Here is a 23,246-nt window from a genome sequence, read left to right as displayed (position 1 = left end):
TACAGCAAACAAGAGGCTAAGGCTTAGAAAATGTCCCTAATTATTTTATGTGCCTAGGCTACTAGAAAAAAATATGTACTTTATATGTTGCTAAAGTATATTCTAATACTATTTCTAAAAGATTCCAATCTACTCAGAATGATCATTTGCTTTAAATATTAAGAAAAATTAATTTTGAAAACCAGGAAATTGACTCCTTGCATGTAAACCAGTAACTTCTCATACTGTATTTTGAAATTGGCTATCAGTTTTCCAGAGTACTACAATGATGCTTCTCGGTAACTGTTAAAAACGAGGAAGGTTCTTATCCTTAAAGATATTCTTATTTTCTAAATCTTTTAAGTATTCTTTCTAATTAAAATGATAAACAATATCAAACTGAGTAGAGAGATCACCCGTAAGTGCCGAAACTTAAAGACTAAAAAGTTAATTTCTGTCTTGTTGGTAACTAGGATGATAAATAGGACAAAGGTATATGATTTGATACCTTTCAGGTCTAAAATACAGCAGCCATACTCCCATTTAATTTTAATGAAATAATTAAAGACCTCCTTTGAAAACTGTTGGAAACTAGGTTTTCATTGTCCAGGATGATATGTGTCACAATGCTCCTCTCCTGGGCTTTCTAGTTTAATTCGTATTTAGTCTAGATAAGCTAAATGTTAAACTTCACTTCATCAGTATCAAACTACAGATCCAGGCATGTGTTAGAAGTACAATATTTGTAGAAGTAAATATATTTTTGCAATTTTCAGACTATTTCAGTAACTGTTATGTGTCCAGTCCCTTACAGTTTATCAGTGGTTGTCATTTCATCTGATATGTAGAGCCTGTAAAAGTTCGGTTATTCCCATTTTATGGATGAGAAAACAGATTTCAGTTGAGTTCTGATTGGCTAAAGGTCGCAGCTTATAAGCAGTAAAGCCAAGTTTAAACTGATTGAAAGATACTGTGCTTTCTGTACCAAACTGCCCAACTTATTTTTGTCAGGGGTTGGGGGATGGTGCTCTTTAATTACTATTTCAGTTTCTTTAATGGTTATATTCAAGGTTTTTGTTTCTTTCCTGACACTTGGAATTTTAATGTTACATAGAATTTTATCCATTTCAGCTGGGTTATCAAATCTATTTGCATTTAGCTTATACTCTTTTTATTTAAGGCGTGCTCCTAACCACTATTCCCATCGATTAAGAGTGAACATTAGAAGAAGAGCAGATTTTGAATGTTCATTCTTTGAGTTTATTTTACATCTTCTCTGTTTTTGTCCATCTTATTGGTGTTTTTAAAAGAATCAGCTTTTGGTTTTGTTACTGATTTCTGTACTGTGCTCTTTATTTCTATATACTCAGTTGTCACAGTTTCTCTTGGTTAGCCTGGCTTTTCTGACATATTTCTTATTCCTTTTTATTGCCCCCCCCCCCCCGCCCAAATCATGCACACACAGTCCCTTTTCTTAAATTACAGCATTCCCCAACTTTTGTCCTCAGCCTTCCTTTCTCCTATACTGGACTCAACAAACATTTCCTGGTGTCAGTTAGATATCCCCACCAATGCCTCTTCCCCACTCACTCTTAAGTCAATAAGAGTGGTGGTAGGAGCTCGACCCTAAGCATGAATCAGGGCTCTGCCACTTAGTAAACATGTGATCTCGGGTAAGCTGAGCAACATCTCTGGGCCTTAGTTATCTTTTCTTTTTCTCGTGAAATTGGTTATCTTTTCAAATAGAACTATTGGGACTATTAAATAAGAAGCCGTGAAAAAGTGTGCTTAGAGCAATGTCTGGTAGTAACTACTGTTATCAGTAGCATTCCCAGTCTTTTAATCACTTAGTAATCCTTGCCTCTTCCTAATTTTCACTACCTACTTACTCCTTACACTCAACTAAGTCATCCTCTCAATTTTACCTCTGGAATGTCTTCTAAATATATTCCTGTTTTCACTGTTCTTGTCTAAAAGATGATTCTTCCCTCAGAATTTGGAATAGTATAAATTTCCTCATGTTTTCCTGCCCCCGACGCTTTCTGCTTTCTCTTCTGTCCTCTCTCCACACTGTGATATCAGCGCTGTCTTTCTAAAATAGAGATGTTATGCTATTTCCAGCTTTAAAAGCCTTCCGGTTATCACTTAACAACTCCTTGGAATACTATTCAAATCCCCTAGCTCCTTTTCCAACCAGTCTCCTATCACCCAGTTCTTTCCAGAACAGACTATGTACTTTCATATCCAAATGATGCAGATCTATTCATTTAGAATATACTTTGCCAAAATCCTGTCCCTTCTTCCTAGCTCAGGTGACACTTCTGCCTTGGAGCCTCTGTCCAGTCCCCAGCTGGAAAGAGCTACTCCTATTGGGTTCCTGTAGCACTGTGTTTTACACATCTATTATTCACGTATTGTATATCCCCCACAGTCCCTGCCTCAGGGCACTGCAAATATTTGCTGGGTTAGATTTGTTGAATTAAAAATTACAGAAAACATTCTCAATTGAAAATCACCTTGTTTCAAGATACAGCTGTACCGACTAGGTGTATTCCAAATCTGATCAAAATCTGTTTCAAAAGTGGAACAGACATCCTAAAGACAAGCTTAAAATGCTAAACGGTCCAATTGTAACCCATCTCTATTTATAAATCAAGGTTGTATATTTAGATTTAGCACAATGTCTTTGGCATCTCTCTCTTCACTAAAACGTGTCTAGATTCCAAAGCATACCTCTTCTAGAAAGGGTAACATAGTATCTTCACTCTCCTTCCCTTAAAATTTTCAGTATCTGCTCTCACTTACTATAGTGATATCAAGGAACCTTCTGTGCCAAAACCCCTCAGCTCTGTCTACTGTTACCCTAAAGGATTCTGATCTTTTCTAATCATCATAGCAGGAAATCTGCCAGCATCATTTAAAACTTACTATAGGCCAAGTCTAATTTGTTTCCTCCTGTAACACATTCACATAGCAAGCCTCTATCACATATGCTATTTTTAAAGAAACTTATTTTCATTAGTTTAAAAAGGGGTACTGTTGATAGTAGTCTGAATTTTGAAACCCATCATTTGAAATGTCTAATTATTAAAAATCAAATTCTTCTTCTTACCATGTTGTTTACCATTTTCAAAACGGCTAATTTCAGCTTTCACCAGCTCAATGCTATTATCATAGGAAGAGTAATAATACTTTAAAAGGTACATAATTGTTTTTCCTTAGTCTCATGGATCCCAATCCCCAAAAGAGGGCCCGAGGCCATGCGACCTGTCAGCCATCCAAACCTGGTTGCACTTTCCTTTTCAGGAATTGTGTTTTGCATGGTTCCAGGAGAGAGGACAGGTCCAGTTTGTGAAATCAAAATTCTGAGCAGGTAGCCTTTAAATGCAGCATTTCTTCTGCAGAATTCTAAATGTCAACTAGGAACCACTGGTCTGCAGTGGTTCTCAAAGTGTGGTTCCTGGAGCAGCAGCATCACTAGGAACCTGAAAGAATGTTTTTATCAGGCATCCCATCCTAGACCTGAATCAGAAACTCTGGGCGTGGGGCTCAGCAACCTGCATTCTAACACACCCTCCTGCTGATTCTGCTGCACGTTAACTTTGAGAACCACTGGTCTACAGCAGTGACTTAAGGGGAGGGATATGCCTACTAATGTGTAGAATCACTATGGACATGAACCACTGCTCCTGTTGGGAGTAACGGGCTAGAAAAGGTTTAGTGTCTAAGGCAAGAGATCTCAAAGAACTCGCAACCAATAGTTCTCCATGGCTTCCTTTGGAGGTCACCAAGCCCTGCACCAATCAGGTGGCAGAATTCCCAGTAAGGAGGGAAGTAAGAGTCGGTTCATTATTCACAAGTATCTAGGGAAGCCTAGAGAGGCCCTGTGTTAGGTTCTAGGATTAGAGTAGTATTACAGTCCCTACCGCCATGGAGCTGACTGTACGTATGCACCATACAACTAACTCCTTTCCGCTCTACTCGGGAAGGGAACTCTCTGCTGCTCCCATCTGGAGACTTCCAGGAAAAGATTACTAATCTAAAACTGGCCTAATACTGTACTTGCTCACTGGTTTTTGCTCACTATTTCTAGTTTTCGTTTCCTTGCCTGAGTTAAAATGGCTAAGAATCACCACATGGGCTGTGCATGACCATATCCTCAATTTCTTGTGCTGAGAAGGGCCAGGAAGAGAAACCTGATTACTCCAGGGATATAGTCACATCATGACACCCTACCTCAACCCTATTAGGAAACCAGAGAAGCAAGATAGTAATCAAAACCTCTTGAGCTCCACCCTTCTCCCAATGAGACTTTAAATATCCAGCATGTACAGCCCATGGCACAGAGGTAGATATTAAACTTGACGAGCAAAATGAACAACTCAGAAAAGCACTGGAGGCCTGATCTTTTTAACACTTAACTTTCTTAGACATCTCTTAATGAATTCTGAGGCATCCATTCCTTAGTCAGCCAGTGATACTTACTGAACATCGTTCTGTGTACCAAGAAATAGGCTAGATGCCAGGCGCACACCACAGCAAACAAGATGGCCTCTTGAGGGCCCACAGTTTAGTGGGGAGACTGCCAGATGAATACAAAGTGGCAAGCACTAGATGCAACGAGAGCAAAAGAACTACAACTAACTTGGGGTAAGCCATGTTGGGGGGCGGGGGCAGATGTGGGATGCAGGGTGAATGAGACAGACCAGGCTAGAATCAGGTCAAGAGGGGGTTTGTACTTTTATCCAGTTTTGCTTCATTCCTGTCCCTAGGATCCCTTCTATGCTACACTCACATATTCAAACAGTAACATCTTGGTCAGTGAGTAATCTTTGGGTCTCCAAGAGGAAATACTGATTTCCACATGATAGCAAGTGATGCTACTGCAGGATTCCAGTGTGGGAATGATTAATGAATGTGCTTACCTAGTACAGGGAGTTTTACAGGATAAAACAGCAGAGGCTTAATTCATTTTTAACCAAATGACCTGGAAGCTTTTTTTTTTTTTTTTGGAACAAGAACTTGATTCTGATTCATAGAATTATGCAGGTAACTTTTCTATTACAGTTTGGAGAAGCTGTTCACTATATTTCAATTTAGTTTGTGATGTCACTACATTGACTAATAGATTAGTATTTTAAAGTCTTTTATGAGATTTTATAAAATACAATTAAAAAATTTTTTTTCCTTAATAAGTTTCCAGTTTTCATAGTCAGTGAAATATCCAAAACACTTCAAGAACTGACTGTTCTATTTATGGGTGTCTGATATGAGAACTCCACCTCAGTGAAAATACGTGCCTCTGAAGACAGCCTTCGGCAGCCATGTGAACATGACTTCCTTTTGGAAGCTTAAACAGTGAGTTCTGCCCTACATTTAGTGAAAATATTACCTTGCAGGATTTACTGGGGAAACACATCCCTTAGAAATTCCACATTTAAAAGTTCGTTTCCAAATGCTCACCTGGAACAGCGTGTTTGGCCCTTGCAGCCGGGCAGGACTCAGTGGAGCAACTGGACTAAGGCTGCTCCAGAAGTGTATGCTGGAGAGCAGTGGGCTCGGGGTCAGAAGCAGTCCATTTGGTGTCTGGGAAAGAAGCACATACACAGTTTGTGATACAGGTATCACAGGACACCAGCTGTGGTCAGTAGTCTGGCCAGGGGCATTAGCCACAAACCAAGAAACAAGCTTCACCATTTTAGGAAAATCTGACAACTCTGTTATTTCTGCAGGGCTGTGCAGCTTAATTTCCTTCAATGCTAACTGTATGAGCAATTTTATAAAGGAAGAAAGTAGGGAAACATTACCTTCCTTAAGCATTCTAGTAGAAAACTCAGGTTCCTAGCAACTTCTGTCCAGGTGCTCTTCAATTTGCTCCTCCTCACGCATTAAACAAGATTTGTTGTACAAGTAAATGAGATCCCATGAAAGGGCTTTATTTTTTCTTATCTATATTTTCTTATTTTTCTCCAGTGGACATCCATTCCTTTGGCTACACACACACACATTTTTTAAAGGGCCTCCCAAGCTTCACTTTCCATTCCTTTGGCTACACACACACACACACATTTTTTAGAGGGCCTCCCAATCTTCACTTTCCCTATCAACAGCCCTTTAATATTTCAGGATCTGCTGCTAAAATACCCTGTAGCAGCTTCATCAAAAGCTCTGAACTGGGTTTTCCAGATTTCACTCTGGATATGGGGTTCATCAGAATTCATCTCCCTGGCAATGGTTTGGAGGGGGGGAAAAAAAATCCTTTCTTGTCAGATTGGGTATAAAGCCAGAACTCTGGGTTTCCTGGGCGAGTGCCAAGGATTGCATTTGCTTGCATACACGCAGCAGGAGTCCTGGCCTGCAAGCCAGCCAGAGTGCAGAAGAAACAACACTTACCGCCCCAGCTGGCAAGTCTGCATGGCTTTTATTCTCAGCGGAGCCAAACGCCCTGGCCAGGGTGGCTTTGTACCTTTGCTGACTAGGAGGAGCCCCTCGGTGGTTTTGTGATGTCAGTAAGGTGCTCTGTGTAAGAAGAACGACAGCAAGGGCGCCAGCATTTCAGATTGCATCATGCTAGATGCTAAAGTGTTCTTTTTTCCCCTAGAATTGGCCTTAGCAGCTTTGTTAATTATCCAGAACATTTAGCTTAAACCTATGTTGAAAGGTCTGCTCTGTTCAGTGGAAAGGAGACAAACATCCAAAGGTTCTCAAACAAGCTGCTGAAAAGACTCAAATTATTTGAGTCTCTGGTTCTACAGCATTTCCTACATATTGAATGACCTATGAGGTTACTAGGATAAATACTTGTTTTGGATGAGTTTCCCATTTGTTCTAATTCAAGGCAATTTCACAAACTTGCCAGGCCATCTGGCCTAACGGTTCAGGCTTAGCGGTCCCGCATGGGCTCTGCCAGGGTTCCAATCTCAGAACCACTACTTACTAGGTAGGTAACCTTTCTATGCCTCAGTTTCCTCATCTGCGACACAGGGAGAAAAATGCCTACGTTTTTCACATTACAGGATTGTTAGGAAGAATAAATGATCTATGTAAAGCTCTTAATATGTGCCTAGAGCAAATGCTCAGTAAGTGTTCAGGACTGTTATCATTAGTAATTAATTTAAAGTGTACTTGACGAACTGTATTTCACCTATTCATGGGAGAAATCCTCAACTGTATGTGGAAAAGTACTTAATGTTCTGAAACAGACAAACCAACCTAGTCAGCTAGTGCTTTAAGTTTCCTCAGTCATGTTAGGGTCAAGTCCACAGCTCAGGTGATCTGAGAACTAGTATTTGCATGTTACTCTGAAGCCAGGTCCCAGCCACAATATGGCACGTTAACATTTACTAACCAGCGTGTTCAGGGCCTCCTAGTTTACCTACCAATGAAAGTCTCACAGCTCTAAAGAGACAGTGAATCTGCTAAACTACAAAACATAGCTAGCTACCTTTCTCTCATCCGTGGCCATAAATATATATCCATTTATTTTTAATCCTCTGAGCAACATATGAGGCGTAGAATGTATTTTCATAGTCTAAAATTCATACCCATGTCTGAATTTGAGATGTTTTGCATATTTGTTTCTAAGGGATACAGGATATACTCAGAATACAGTAGCCTTCTGTTTCTCATGTTAAATACATTCGAAATGTCTTCTATAATACATGCAAATAAATACTATAAAATGACTTCATTGACTCCTCTCCCTCCCATCCCTGTTCTGCCTGAAGATCCTGTGGCCGTAGAGAAAAAAACTGGTTGGTTGCTCTTTTAGGGAAAATTCCTATAAAGCCTGGCCTGGGTTATCTCTGGTATCATGTGAGCTTTCACAGCCCCTCTCCACAAGCACCTTGAGTCATGGAGGGTAAGCTGAGCCCGAGGTAGAGGCTAACGAAAGAAGCCACCAGCAAAACGCACGCTTCCTCTTCCTTCACTGAAGAATGTCTTAGCAAATGAGCTCTTCTGAATGGCAGACAGGGACTTACTGATTCTGGCACCTGCCAAGGAAGGGGATGCCCTAGGGCCCAAAGGCAATGGGTGTTCATTTTCAAGGGTCTTGAAAGATCCTCCTCTCAGTACCTCGTTTTCATCCTCCCCAGTCAGTTCTTCTTAAACTTCATACGGAGTCTTCTAGAAAGCCCTCATATTTGAGCTAAACCTGGTGAGTGAACATTGTCCAGACACACCCCTCCTGAGTGCCCTCCTCCTGGATCATGCCCTCTGACCATCAAAATGCCCTCCACCTCCTCAAAGGAGATTGCTGATTTCCCCTCAACCAGACGGCACAAACTCACCACCTTCTTTCCAAATCCAGTGTTTATGATGCATCCATTTCTATCAACAGGAGCACCATTTATTCTACCCACTCGACAAACACTGACTGAGTACATAGTATGTATCAGGCGCCAGAGAAACAATGGTAAAACAAGACACTATCCCTGTACTCAGAGCCCGGTCTACAACCCCGCATCCAGTCACTGAGATGCAAAATGCCTTCCCCTCACCCCCTGCCACACCCTCTGAGCATGGCCTGTGGACCCCTCCTGGAACTGACTCTCCTATTTACCCCCTCATTTCCAGTCTTGCTGCATCCAAGCCCCTATCAACTTAGGTGGCACTCAGCAACTGCCACCTAAAGCAGCCCAGCTGCCTCTGGTCTCTCCCTTCCAATCTGTTCTGAGCACTGCCACTGAATCAATCCCCTTAAGACACTGTGTTTAGTTTCAGGGAAAAAAAGAGTACAACCTCCCTGGCCACAATTCTAGGTTCCCCCATAGCCTAGTTTCATGTGAAAGCCCCCCCCCACCGCACGCCCCCCTCCCCAGCTTTGGTTGAAGTGTCCTGAGCGCCACATAATTCCAACCTACTTGTTCTTCAGCACTCATTCCAGAACTGTCCTGACCACTCAGCCCATGCTCCCCTGGGCTAGAGCCGTTCCACAAGTGATCGCATCTGCTTCTGCAGTTACTAACCAACCATCCCTTGACCATCCCCAAACTCTCTCCTTAGCTCCAACTGCAGCTGGGTGTTACCTCCTGAATGTCCTTCAGGCTCCTCAAACTCAACACAGCCAAACCAGACCTGTAACCTTTCCCCATGAGTTTCTTTCCTTCCGTGAAACTCATACTCAACTTCTGGCTCTCCCCTAGCACCTCCACACCCATCACCAAGTCCTGTTGGTGGCAGTCCCTGTGTCCCTCAGAGCCATCGCCTTTTGCCTCATGCCACTGTCACAGCCTTAGGTCCTCATTGTCTTTCACCTGGAATTTTTTTTTTTTTTTTTTTTTTTAGGCGGTACGCAGGCCTCTCACTGCTGTGGCCTCTCCCGTTGCGGAGCGCAGGCTCAGCGGCCATGGCTCACGGGCCCAGCCACTCTGCGGCATGTGGGATCCTCCCGGACTGGGGCACGAACCCGCGTCCCCTGCATCGGCAGGCGGACTCTCAACCACTGTGCCACCAGGGAAGCCCTCACCTGGAATTTTACAGTCATATCCTAACTGCTTCCAGCCTCCCCCCCCACCCCCAATCAACGTCATCAGGATGGTTTCTAAAACACAATTCTCACTATGTCACTCAGGCACCATCTTCCACCACTTCCTTTACCTTTGGAATGTATCCTCCCCTCTTACTGAACTACTTGTTCTGCCCTAATGCACAAGGCTATTGCACATCTTTATGCTTTGGCTCAAGGTGTTCCTCTGCCTACAATGCCCTCTTCACCCCATGTGCCAGATAAATTGCTGCTGATCCTTTAACACCCTGCCCAAGTGTGATCACCCCTTCCACGAACACCTTTTCAGCACCCTTCCCCATCCCCAAGAAAGTTAATACCTTCCTCTTTAGTATTCCTTTTATACCTAAGAATTCCACTTGTACTGTGTCCGGGATACTATATTAACCAACTTAAGGTAAGTTACGAGTTCCCTCCCAACTAATAGGGACTATCTAATTCACGTTTGCACCCCCAGCTCCAAGCAAAGCCCGTGACACATGATAGGTGCTCAATCTGGGTTTGTTGAATTGAACTACATGTTCTTTCCCCATTCTGTTCCTAAGGTACTTCTCTGCACTGTGTATTTGGCTCTTGCCGTGTGCATGTCTTGTCATGGCTAGGTCCAAAGGTCATAAAAATAGGCACTTGTACTTTTGGTGTCCTTCCTGTGATTTGCAAATAATGCTAAATAATTACTTGTTGATAGATTCTAAGAGGAATTTTTGTTTCCCTTGACTTAACACCTTCAGCAGCTATTAATTTCCCATCGAAACAAGTCTAAATTCCTCAGTGAGTTCCCAGGGCCCTCTATAATTTCACACCACCCCACATTATATATTGCCCTTGTTCTTTACCTACTGGACAGCAAGCTTGTAAGCTCATGAGAACAGGAACTGTGTCTGTCTTGCTCACCTCTATATCTCCAGATGCCTAGCCGATGGTTGGGCAGGTTGTAGCAACAAACATCTCTAATCTTAATCTCCCATGGATGCCAACAGAATCCATGACAGTGCCATTCTGTGGTTAAAAAAATCCTCAAAAGGTTGACTGTGAACCTCTGGAAACTCCTAGAGTTGTCTGAATTCAAATAAAAGCATGGTTTTAAGAACTTCCAAAAAGAAGTCGAGTCACACAGAAGTTTGTATAGCACTGAATGTGCTGATCTGAAGGAAGAGGACAAAGAGGAGAATTCCCTATTGGTCCAGGGTAGCTATGGTAAGAGTTAGGGGGGAAAATAGAATAAGGGTAGAACTGGGGAGAAGTCGGCAGATCCACAAAGGATCTACAGGAAAGACGGGTCCCAGGGTGGAAAGAGGGAGGGCGCAATCACACTTTATTCATCTTAGGCAATCCAGAGCTGGGAGAAGCAAGAACCTTCAGCTGGAGTGTCAAGTCACCCAAAAGTCTACCCAATGACATCCTCCACTGAACAGGCCTCCTAAAAGGACATCCTTCTTCTGTAGGGCCAGTATGGAGAAAGCTGCAGGCTGAGCTAGGGCAGTGTTATGGAGTGGGATGAAGGGAAAAAAAAAAAAAAAACTTCCTTTTGTGATCATGGCAAAAGAGACAATAAGATTGGAAACCACTCCAGAGCTGAGCCGGGATGCAGTCTACCCAATGGCTCCTCACCACACGCATCCATTTTACTCCCAATTCTCACCTTATGATCTGGGCTCAAGTGTGTCACATCCATCAGTAAATGCAGGAAGGGGGTTTTAGCATTTCAGTCCTCAGCAAGCTGTCTCTACTCAGTTAGTGTTAACCCAAAGCCGCTACTAATAAAACAGCCCGGGGCGTGCTTCCCTGGTGGCACAGTGGTTGAGAGTCCTCCTGCCAATGCAGGGGACATGGGTTCGTGCCCCGGTCCGGGAAGATCCCACATGCCGCAGAGCGGCTGGGCCCGTGAGCCATGGCCGCTGAGCCTGCGCGTCCGGAGCCTGTGCTCCGCAACGGGAGAGGCCACAACAGTGAGAGGCCCACGTACCACAAAAAAAAAACTAAACAGCCTGGGGAATGCATGCTCAGACTCTCATGTGAGTTCACGCCCTGGTGCCCGCACATATCTGAGTTCAACATCTTAGACATCATGTGTGAGATGAACAGAGGTCTTCGCATAAATGGAGGGATGTGCAATTAGCCAACCTCCGATTCTGAACTAACTTTACATTGGTAAGACAGGAGGAGGGAGAGACTAAACAGAAGAAGCAAATGGAAGGAAAAGGGACAGGTGACACCCAGATGCAGAAGATACAGAGAATCAGAAGTTCCAGCTGGCACCATTTGGGCTTCCATGGTGCCTGGCTAGAAACCAGGAGGGTTTCACATCCTGGCTCCTCCCCCCACCCCCATCTCAATTTCTGTAGCTCATGCCATCAGAGATAACATTCTTGTTTTTCTAGCAACAGTCCAATATGACCTCGGTGGCTGAGCTCCAGCTACCTCACTCCTTGGTACCAGCTGGCTTTTTATTCTCATTTTTTCAGTTCCTCACGTCCACACTGGGGGTGCCTCGTGGTGATCATCATGTCTGTCTACATTTGTAATCGTTTCTCAAAGACTCATGAGAGTAATCTCAACTGCATTTTGTACGGGTACCAGATGTGCCACAAGTATTCTTTTTTTTTTTTTTTTTTTTTTTTTTTTTTTTTTGCGGTACGCGGGCCTCTCACCGCTGCAGCCTCTCCCGTTGCGGAGCCCAGGCTCCGGACGCGCAGGCCCAGCGGCCGTGGCTCACGGGCCCAGCCGCTCCGCGGCACGTGGGATCTTCCCGGACCGGGGCACGAACCCGTGTCCCCCGCATCGGCAGGCGGACTCTCAACCACTGCGCCATCAGGGAAGGCCGCCACAAGTATCCTTGGTGGGAGTGGCGGTTATGATGTTGGGCGAGTGGCAGAATGCCGATGCCTTTTCATGCCCATCGTGCTGTAGCTTGAAATTTCGAATCTGAATTTGGGCCTACACGAGGTACGTGGTTGAATATAGTCCTTGGAGGGCATTGTAACCACATGACCCTAAGCAGGCCGAGACATGCTTAATCCTACCCTTCTTCCTGCCATGCTTCTAGCTGAAACTAACTAGGAATTATTCTTGGAATAAATAAATCAAGGGCTTCCCTGGTGGCGCAGTGGTTGAGAATCCGCCTGCCGATGCAGGGGAACCGGGAAGATCCCACATGCCGCGGAGCGGCTTGGGCCCGTGAGCCGTGGCCGCTGAGCCTGCGCGTCCGGAGCCTGTGCTCTGCAACGGGAACGGCCACAACAGTGAGAGGCCTGCACACCGCAAAAAAAAAAAAAAAAATCAATAAAATAGAAATCATTCTTGGAATAAATACAAGTTCTTGGGAACTTCATTTTCAGGGTATCAAATTATTACAGCACACTTTTATCTCTTTTAAAGCTAGCCACGAAGAAAGTTGCTGGGCGGTCCCCACAGGTAACCAAATGTTTCTGCGTACACACTGCACACCCCACAGAAAGTGGAGTTTCTGCGACAGAAAGTGCTAAGGGGGGAGAGAAGCCAGTGAGCCGCGGGAGTGAGGCGCCATTGCTGCCTGTGAGAGAAACGCCCCACGCTCCCTTGGGTGGAGAGGAACCCCCCAGAGTTGACCTGGGGGCAAACAGGAGTCTTTCGCTCCCGTCCCTGGGGGCGCTTTCAGGGAGATGGGCTCACCCCTCGGTTTGAGGCCCAGTGGACTTCAGGAGAACTGCAGAGGGAGCTGATGCTGTGTCTGGCTGTGCACTGGAGGGAGAACCAGGGGCTGGTGGGTTCGTTTCTGGGGCACCTGAAACAGCTCCCGTTCTCTGAGAATCCAAATCCTACACTGACGCGAGGCCTCCCCGGAATCCTAAAAGACTCAAGGCTTGTCAAGTCGAGATAAAACCACTTGACTCTCCTGTCTGCTCTCAGAGAACCCAACTGGGGGAACACCCAACCCCTGAGTCCTGCCCTTCCTCTGCGCTCTCTGGTTTCTCCCTCCTGGCCTCTCCCCTCCCTCCCCGTCAGCCACAGGCACTCCAGGTGCAGAGCTGAGCTCGCTAGAAGGTGAGGGGATCTCAAGTCCTGAGACTCCACCATCTCCCAAGGGCAGCCGTTGACTCCTTTAGCTCTGAATGGCTTCAGACACTACCTAGCCCCCAACGCCACCCCCTCACACCTGATCCAAAGCCCCTCCCTTGGCCCAGGCCGCCAATTCCCCTCTCCTGTCCTAGTCCAGACCCTGCCCTGTGCCTCTCTCCCCTCGGGAAGCGCCCTCCCATGTCTTGGACTTCGTGGTGCCCTCGCTCACAGGTCGAGGCCGCGCCCTCACAGCCTGGGAGGACCAGCCCGCGCATCTCCCTAAGGTACAGGTCCTCTCTTAAACATCTGGCTTTCCCATGCTTCTCCCTCCCTGCTGGTAGACCATTCTCATAGATGCCATCTCCCAGTCCTGAGCTCTGCATCCATTCCTCCACATCCACCCTCTGTCCCTAACTCGTGTCACCGTCCGCCCTCCCCTCGGCCCAGCCATACATCCTCAGTCCCGCTGCCGGAGCCTCCCTAAATTCACTATGTCCAGGCCCAGAACCACAGGGCTAGCCCGAGCCACTGTCCTCCGACGCAACTACAGGGCTGGCACATGTCCAGAGACGGTGATACACAGAGAAAGCAGAGACCGAAATCAGAGTTGGCCTGGGCCTGGCTCTAGGCCTCTCTACACCTCACAGCTGGAAACACAGAGGAGGCCGGGGAGGAGATCCTCAGATTGCCCCCCGGCCCGCTTCTCTCGTTACTTCTCTGAGCGACATCGGAAGCCGCTATGCCTGAGCCATTTACTCAGTGGTCCTTGGTCACTGGACAGTTTTGCTTGGTCAGGAAATGCCCCACTTAAGAGCACACACGCTCATTCTGCCTGTAACGGAGCCCTCAGCCCTCCCCTCCGCGGCAGCCTGCCGTCACCACCAGCTCACAAGCTGAGCCAACACGATATCCCTGGGCCACAATCATCCGGGAGAAGCCGTGGAGAGGAAAATGCCCAACAGCTGCTTTCAGCTTCCTGCAGACTCCACGGACGTCTCATGATCAGTGACAAGTGGGCATTTTCCCAGTGCACATGCCGAGAGCATTTCACTTAAAGAGCATGGCTTCTGGAGCGGACTAAGTGGGTTTAAGTTCACCTCTGTGGCCTATCGGCTGTGTGACCTTGGATGAGTTACTTTACCTCCGTGCCTCATTTACCTCTGTTGGAAAAATGGGACAATAATAGTATCTCCTTCACGGGCCTGTGATGACAAATAACTGAGACGGTGGGTGCATGGATGGTGTTTAGAACAAACAGTACCTGGCACACATGAGCAGCTCAATTATGCTGCCACTAATGATGGTGACAGCAAGGACACCTAAAGCGATGGGTACAGAGGCAAGGGACAGAGAGCTCCTACCCACCTCAAGCATGACCCCACCCTGGTGCCACAAAGTCACATGATACTAAAACCTGCCGGCTGCAGCCAGCTCTCTCCCCACGACCATTATCCCCTTTAATCCTCACAACAATCCATTGCACAGATGTGGAAACTGGCTCAGAGAGCAAGTACCCGCAGTCACGTTTCTACCCTGCGGCGCAGCCAGGGACTGAATCCAGGTCTGTGACCCCAAAGCCAAGGCACTTAACCTCTGCCACTGAAATGCGTCCAGTTTTTCAGAGGAAGCAGAAGTAGGTTTACCAGTACCTGCTCTGCCTTTGCCCTGCAGCTGCCAGCTGGACAAGAGTGAGCATCTGAATGCCGTATTTAGAGGAAAAGGACGCCTTCACGTTGGAGTTAATAGCACCGAAGACTTTTCTTGCTCCACGAGTTTGCTTTCCTCTCCCCTATGCTGTGGACCTGGGCTTTCTCAGACTGGCACTGTTTTTTACTGAAGCATCTCTTTCTCACCATTTGATGTGGCCCCTGCATTTCTTATTAGAGACTACAGGACAACCCAGCTCCCCACTGACGATTGCAATGGCCGTATTCGTTAGCATCTATTTTCTTATTAACAGAAAACAAATGGCTACTTATCAAGCCCCCCCCCAAGAGAGGATTCTCCCATAGAATTTTCATAAAGCCCAAGCACCTTCTGAAACGTCACCGGCCTGCTCAGCTTTCCCTAGGAAATCACTGTTTGGATCTGCTTTGACAGCCAGTGTGTATATTCCATGTTACGATCACTTTAGGCCCCTAAAAGCTAGAAACCAATCAAGCATCCCACTGTAGCCAATATCCTAAGCCTTTGCTCTTGTGTGTATGCTCCCACCTGGGCATGCAAAAGTAATTTCCCTGCACAATGACACAGTGACTCTGCCACAGGGACCCTCGGATTATCCTTTGAAGGGCACAAGGCAGTTGCTTCGGTTGCTCTTTCCTCCCTTCCGCTAAGCCACTGAGTCTGGGGGTGGCCAGGACGACGGGGACGGCTCTTACCTGGGCGGTGAAGAAGGCTGGGGTGAGGGATCCCGAGGGAAGGGCCGGGCTGTTGAGGGCGATGGAGCCGATATCGGTGCCGGAGAGCACCAGCGGGGGCGCGGAGATTTCCAAGCCTTTGGGTTTTTTGGCCTTTGGGGGAAGAGATGGAGACCTGGTCTTGGAGCCCGATGACAGGTTCAAGGGCTCTAGGGAATCCGAGTCATGGCAGGCGGCCTCCAGGAAGAGGCTTCTGTGTTCGGAGGGGAGGGGCGAGTTCGGGGACAGGGACGGGGACCGAGAGGAGGAGGGTGAGGCAGACGAGATGCTGGCGGCATTTGGCAACATTAACGAGGAGATCTTGGCCGAGACGGACGAGGCCAGGAAGGCCTCCGACGTGGAGGGCAGGGACACCACGGGCCTGCTCATGTGCTTGTCGGTTTTGTTGGTCACAAACCTGATGACAGTCCTGACTTCTTCCACGGGAGGGCTGTCCTCCGGCTGCTCCTCCAGTTTCTCCGTCTTGATGGCCTTGAGGGACTCGGGTGGATTCTGCAGGGAGTTGATGGTGAAGGACGAGTACAGGCCCGAGTGGATGTACTCATTGCGGCTGGCGCTCTTGAGGGCGGACAGGCCGTGTCTGTGGGCCTCACGGCTCTCGGGGGGCGCCTTGCACTCGCTGTCCTGCAGCAAAAGGCTCTCCCGGCTGATCTCCACTGCGTGAGGGTCCATTTTCAGTATCTCCGGGAAAGAGACGAATTTATACACAAACTTCTGCCCGATCACCTTCTTGATGATGTTCTGTGAACACAAAAGCAGACGTGGAAAAGATGAGTGCATCAGAGAAATTGGTAAGAGGCTCATTCTTGTGGGGGACCTTGCTGGCAGAAGCACTGAAACGGTCCTGATGGTACATCTCAGCTACGGTGTAATGGAAAGAGGACTAGAGCTGAGGGCAGAAGAATTCGATTTGCATTCCAGTTCTGCTAATTACAAATGGCGTGATCTTCGGCAAATTGGTGGTCATTTTTAGTTTCCTCATCTGTGAAGTGAGGATTATTATACCTAAGAACATAGTAACAGCTGCCAATTATTAAGCACTGACTATGTCGCTGGTATTGTTTATGCATTAGCTCATAGAATCTGTACAGCGATCCTAAAAGAAAGGGATGATTCAACTCCCATTTTAGACCTTAGGAAAATAAGCTTAGAGCATTTAAATAACCCACAGAGCCACATGGTAGGTAAGCGGTAGAGGCAGCATTTCCTTTACCATAATATAGTATTGTCTTACCTACCGCTGGGACTTGTGAGAATTCAGTGAAATAATAATGGGAAAGCGTTCTGTAAGCTGGAAAGCATTATAGAAATGTAAGTTATTATCACCAAAACACCGGTGTTTTCTTAAATCATGCAGCCATTTTTTTTTTTTCCTTTTTAATTCTCTGCCAAGAAAGCCGCTGGAGGAAAAAACGAAGTGTCTACTTGGATGTTCACGACATTCATACAGTATTTTAAGTTGCTGGTGTCTACTTCTGGCTCTTCAGTTTATGGCTCCCATCCTCAAACATGAGGATGTAAATGAAAACCAATAATGACTGTGAAAGTTTCCACCCCCCTTTGGGAGAACGGACTTCATTTTAAACGCTGTACTGTTCTTGAGATTTATTAAATCCGAACATTAGCGAAGTCTATATCAAATGTTTGCCGGGTCCGAGGTACTCAAGGCAGACAAAGATTGTCTCCCTCAAGCACAGAGAGGTAGCAGCCCCATCCTGTGGGAAGAGGACTTCCTTACAAACTGTTCCTCTTCAAACCTGGGTATGAATGAGGGTAAAAAAAAAAAAAAAAAAATCCTTTGGGGGAGAAGAGCTTGAAAAGTAGCTCCTGTTGAGCATCTACTCTGTCCTGGGTGTTATGCACAAGTGATCCCATTTGACCTCGCATGAACCCACTTGTAGGCTGGAAGGTATCATCCTTATGACATAAGCTCAGAGATGGGAAGTGATGTGCCCAAGAGCCACAAGATCTACTAATTCTAAAGCCTGAGGTTTTTCCCATTTCCACACAAAGTTGGAGGGAAAGAATCAAAGAGCCCCCTTAGTAGAGATGACATTTTAAAATTAGTTCATCTCAAATTTTAAAAAATTGAGATACAACTGACATATACCATTAGTTTCAGGTGCATAGCATAATGATTGACATCTGTGTATACTGCAAAATGACCACCACAATAAGTCTGGTTCACATCCATCAACACACACAAATTTTTTTTTCCCTTGTGATGAGAACTTTTAAGATCTACCCTCTTAGCAACTTTCAGATATCTGAGAGGAAATTTAATTAAATTTTGATGTTCATCTGTGATCCTTTTGGTATATAAATATTTTATGCTTTTGCCTTCCCTCTTGTTACAGTACGGCCTGCTAACTTGCCTTTGTCCTCCTTAAATGCATCCTCAAATCCCAGAAGTGAATTTATCTAGCAGTCAGGAGGGATGGGCATAATTACCAAGCCACTGAGATTTTCAAGGAAGAATTCTTCAGGGCAGGCATCTAAGGGAGGGACACACAAGGTCCCCGGGCGGCACCAGAAAACCCAGTAACGCAAATCCTGGTGACACTTTGCTCAGCACCAGCACACAGGAGGTTCAAACCTGAGTACGTGAGATTCAAAGCTGAACAGTTCCAGTGCATGGCATCCTGGCCTGCAATTTAACCCACCACATCCCATTTACTCCACCTGACTTCATTTTCACACTCCGATACTAGCAAAACTGAAAACCACTTAGAGAAACTTCAGAGAGATCTAGTAAACTTAAGAGTTCCACCTGGGCCTCACTGGCACCATCCCTGCACGTGACACACCAGGCCTGGGTAGACGACGCGCCTGGGAGAAATCAGCTCCCAAAAGGAAAGGGTTAAATAAGGGATGTTATTGGTGCCACCTGACCCATAAAAAGAAAGCATGCTTGCCTGGTGTGTTCCTCTGCTAAAATTCTAAGGTATTTTTGTTTCACGCATAATATTCTTCTCCCTGGAGAAAAACTTCCTTTTATTCTCAGCCAGTCTGAACCCTCATCTAAACTGAGTGAATCATTAAAGCCTAAATAATTACACAGAAGAAAAGAGAAACTGTATGGGCTGAATCCTTCTGCCAGGTCTTGGAAATTTTTTTTTTTTTTTTTTAACAGAACCAACCTTTAATTTTATTATGGGTATTCAGGACATAATGTCTGAGCAGGGATTATGTTCACAAGCAAACCGAGAAGTCGTTTGGGGCTGTGATAAAAATGATGAAAGTGGTTGGAAATTGAAAGGCAATCTCAAATAGAGAGCTGCGCCTCAATGTGTTTAAAGGAACATAAGGAACCACCCACACGACTATCAACTGAGAAATAAACAAAACAGGGGACAGTCATACGATAGACTATCATCCAACCATAGAAGGGAATGAAGCACTAGCACAGCTACAACATGGACACACCTTGAATGTGTTCTGCCAAGTGAAAGAAACCAGACACAAAAGGCCACATATTGCATGATGGACTCTATTTATATAAAATATCCAGAAGACACAAATCTACAGAGACAGAAAGTAGACGAGTCATCTCCTAGGGGATGAGTAGGTGGGATGGGGGAATTGAGGGGTGACAGAAGAAAGGCAAAGACATTTGGGGGGTGGTAGTGAAAATGCTCTAAAATTGATTGTGACGATGGATGTACAACTCTATAAAAACACTCAGAGCCATTGACTTGTATGTCTTAAATGGGTGAAATTAGCTGGTATGTGAATTATACTTCAGTAAAGCTGTTATTTAGACAGAGAACGTGAGGAATCCTTTTTCCCCCAGCTTTACTGAGATGTAACTGACGTATAACATTGTGTAAGTTTAAGGTGTACAGTGTGATGATCTGATGCGCGTACAGATCACAAAACATTTACCACGATAAGGTTACCACATCCTTCACCCACGTAATTACTATTTTGTTGTTGTTGTGAGATTTAAGGTCTACTCTCTGCAACTTTCCTGTATATATTACAGTATTAGTAACTCTAGTCACCACGCTGTACATTAGAGCCCCCAAATTTACTCATCTCACTGCTAGCAATTGGTACCCTATGACCAACATCTCCCTGGTTCCCCCACCTCAGCCCCTGGTAACCATCAATCTACTCTGTGAGTTTCTACGAGTTCAGCTTTTGTGGATTCCACATGAGTGAGATCATACAGTATTTGTCTTTCTCTGACTGACTTATTTCACTTAGCATAATGCCCTCAAGGTCCATCCAGAACATAAGGAATTTTAAGAATTTTGGCAAGCTTAAAGGGAAGATGGTGGGAACTTTTGATGGCTGGATGGCAACTGACATAACACGCTAACCCCCACTCTGAACAGAAAACAGAAGACACTGCACAGGGCCCTGAACTCCGCTGAAGCAGTAAGGGCCCTTCAGTAACTGCTGCCTTCGTGAGGAGAGCTGCTTGGACACCGAGAGAGTTTTTTTAGGGAAAGGCTACACGGTGAAAGGGATGGAGACAACGGAAGGAGCTAAAGGAGAAAGGAGAAACAAACAGCTTTTGGAAAGAACCAGGGCGGGTCTTGCTTCTCTAGAAACCAACAGTAAAGATGGATTAGATGTGGCTACCTGGACAATCTGAAACCTCTGGGAAGGGCTGGGAGAAGAGGGGAGGGTGGGGTGCAGGAAGGAGGTCAGAGTGTGCAGGCCAGCTGTTTGGGAGCCCACCTCCACACTGGGCATATCTGCTCACATGAGGGGAGCCAGTGAGGAAAGCCCCCCACCAGGATGCCCAAGGCCAGAGACCTAGGTGGGTAGGGGGACTCAGAGGAGGTGGGTGCCTGGCAGCTGAACTGACAGCCCCTTCGTACCCGACTTCCAGGGCAGACCCCAGGAGTGTATTGGGGGCATGTGTGTTTGAAGATCTCTCTGTAGCCTCCAAAGGGAGGTTTCCTTGCAAGAGTTTCCTTGCAAGCCCCTATGAGGGGCTTGCTGAGAAAACGCAGAGTACAGGGGAATAACATCAGGTAGTATTTGCTGACTATTATCTATCACGCTGTGTACTAAGAACTTGACCACCTTCAAGTCATTTAATCCTCTGAAAGATTGGTACTGTTGTTACCCCCATTTTAGAGATGGGCAAACTGAGGCTCAGAGAGTATAAATCACCCCCAATCGCGAGTGTGTACTTGGGCAGTCTGACTCCAGAGCACTTGGCCACAACGGAAGGTGACACAAGACTCGGGCTGACACAGCCCAGGACACGAGAGCACTTGGGGATGGGCTCTTATTATGAAAAGTGACAAGGATATTTAGAAGCAGCCTGGTTTTTCCACCCCTTCCTCCCAGACTCACACGTATTTGTTGTTTACGGTTGCCTGGTAACCTGACAAACGCTGTCTGTGTCCAGTTGGGCTGAGTGACTCTCAAGCAAGGTTTCAGGGCAACAGTTGCACACATCTTCCCTCCACATGTGGAGGACCAGCCTCTGTTCGTAATTTCCCATCAAATGTGTATTCACAACCAGGGTGGACTTCTGACCCAGCATTCCGTGTGAGGTCACAGGCAGCAAGGACGGGACAAACTTCAGCGAGGGGGAAAGCAACATCCACCCAACGCACCCCAAGCGGCAGTTCCAGCAGAAGTGGAAGCTCGGGTCCCCAAACCACTCCCCCCTCCATTACCACTGCCCAGTGGGTGTTTTAAGACTGCTAGAGCCTACAGGGCAAGCAGTCCATCTGGGGCAGCACTGTGGCCGCCTTGTGCAAAGGAACCCTTCCTGACGCACCAGCTACCTCTGGTCCCATGAGAGTCTCCCTAGGTTATTTCACCCTAACAAGACAGACAGTGCCGAGAGAGTGGGTCCTGTTTCCACTTCCCTCAGTGTCGCCTGCTGCCCTGACGGGCTCCAGGCTTACTTACAAAAATAGGTGTTGTCCATGGGTGTGTTCAAATATGTATACATTTCACCCAACTCTGCCTTCTCCTCCCACTGAAGAAGGAGGAGCTTATGTAAATAATCCCATACGGTGGAGAACTCAGACATACGTCTATTAAGTATTATGGTTTTAAAAAAATTACATACAGTGCAGGGTAATGAAGAGATGCTTGTGGAATTGAATTTACCGTCTTAATTTTGATGTTATGAAGGATACTATTAAGTTCGCTACATGTTTATTGAATGAATGACTCTCATTGTGCAGAGAACCGACTGAGGCAGGAAGCCAGAGGCTTCACCCCATGACAGACAATTTTCCACGGCTAATCCCCAGGCTAAAGCCCCATGTGACGCATCCAATACGTATACTTTCACATATGCTTTTTTGCTGGCATTTTTAAGTGGAAAACTCCCACACAGACACTGGGGGCTAATGCAAACCTCCACAACCTCACACCTTCTGTGAGAGCTGAATAAACTATAATTCCACGTATCCCGGCAAATATCTGTTGCCTCTGTCGGCTCTGGCCTGGCACCCCAATTTTGATGTAAGGTCATGCTTGGGGCTGTCCTGTGCTCGGACTTCTTTCCCCAGCTCTCATTCCTTCCCAGTGCTGCCTTTCCCTCGGGGGCTGCTCCTGACCCCAGGAGGAGCCGGACCAGCTGTGGGTTCCTCATCAGTAGGGCTGCGGCTCCCTTCGTCCTCCACCATTTCAGGGCTCCCAGAAACTGCAGGACCCCTGCCCCCACCACCCCCAATTTCACAACTTTCCTATCTTGTTCTCAAAACTGAGAGATGTCTGCGGCTCACGACAGACAGCCCATCCTTTTCTGAACCCAACGCTGGCAGCAGGGCTGGGTACAGAGGACAGAGTGGTGGATCTTTCCATAAATTCCCACTTGACCTGGCCACCAGGGCTGCCACTGGGATGATAAGGAGAGGTTCCAGAGTCACGGCCTGAGGTCAAATGCCACCCCTGTCTCTTATCAGTCGTCTCCTCATCTATAAAATGAGGGGACCGACCTCCCACCCACCTTGAGGGACTGACTGTGTAATCCACATAACGCTTAGCAGAATGCCTGAGACAGCCACATGTGATTAGCCCACAGTATATATCAGCTCTTTGATATGCATTATTATTTTTATACTCCCATTGAAGCAAAACCAAAACAAAACGTAAAAACCACCCTCTATCAGCTGTAATGACAACTGAAGAGTCCAAATTAAACCTCTTAGAAGGCTGTACTTATTCCCACGGGTCTGGGTGACCAGTTGGGTCGTCCAGCAGACAGAAACACACCTGGTTTACATATCTCGACCAAGGAGGGGAAACGTGATGTTCTATTTAGTTAAGACAAGAAGTAGACGCGAGGCTTCAGTCCGTCAGGCCTCGTGTGGGCA

General features: G+C 46.3%; 1 protein-coding gene across 1 annotated transcript in view; it reads right to left on the bottom strand.

Annotated features, from left to right (window-relative positions):
• The window catches only part of ELK3 (ETS transcription factor ELK3), a 76,296-nt gene that overhangs the window by 2,854 nt on the left and 50,196 nt on the right, over positions 1–23,246 (bottom strand). Inside the window, exons 3-4 of the mRNA XM_059082503.2 lie at positions 15,907–16,686; positions 5,443–5,565 (exon numbers count right to left, since the gene is read on the bottom strand). Of these exons, the coding sequence (XP_058938486.1) occupies positions 5,443–5,565; positions 15,907–16,686 (903 nt within the window). The remainder of the gene's footprint in view (positions 1–5,442; positions 5,566–15,906; positions 16,687–23,246) is intronic.

The sequence above is a fragment of the Kogia breviceps genome, chromosome 12 (assembly GCF_026419965.1).
Source record: "Kogia breviceps isolate mKogBre1 chromosome 12, mKogBre1 haplotype 1, whole genome shotgun sequence".
NCBI lineage: Eukaryota > Metazoa > Chordata > Mammalia > Artiodactyla > Physeteridae > Kogia > Kogia breviceps.
The sequence above is the reverse complement of the archived record's forward strand: the minus strand, read 5'-3'. Positions and strand labels throughout refer to the sequence as shown.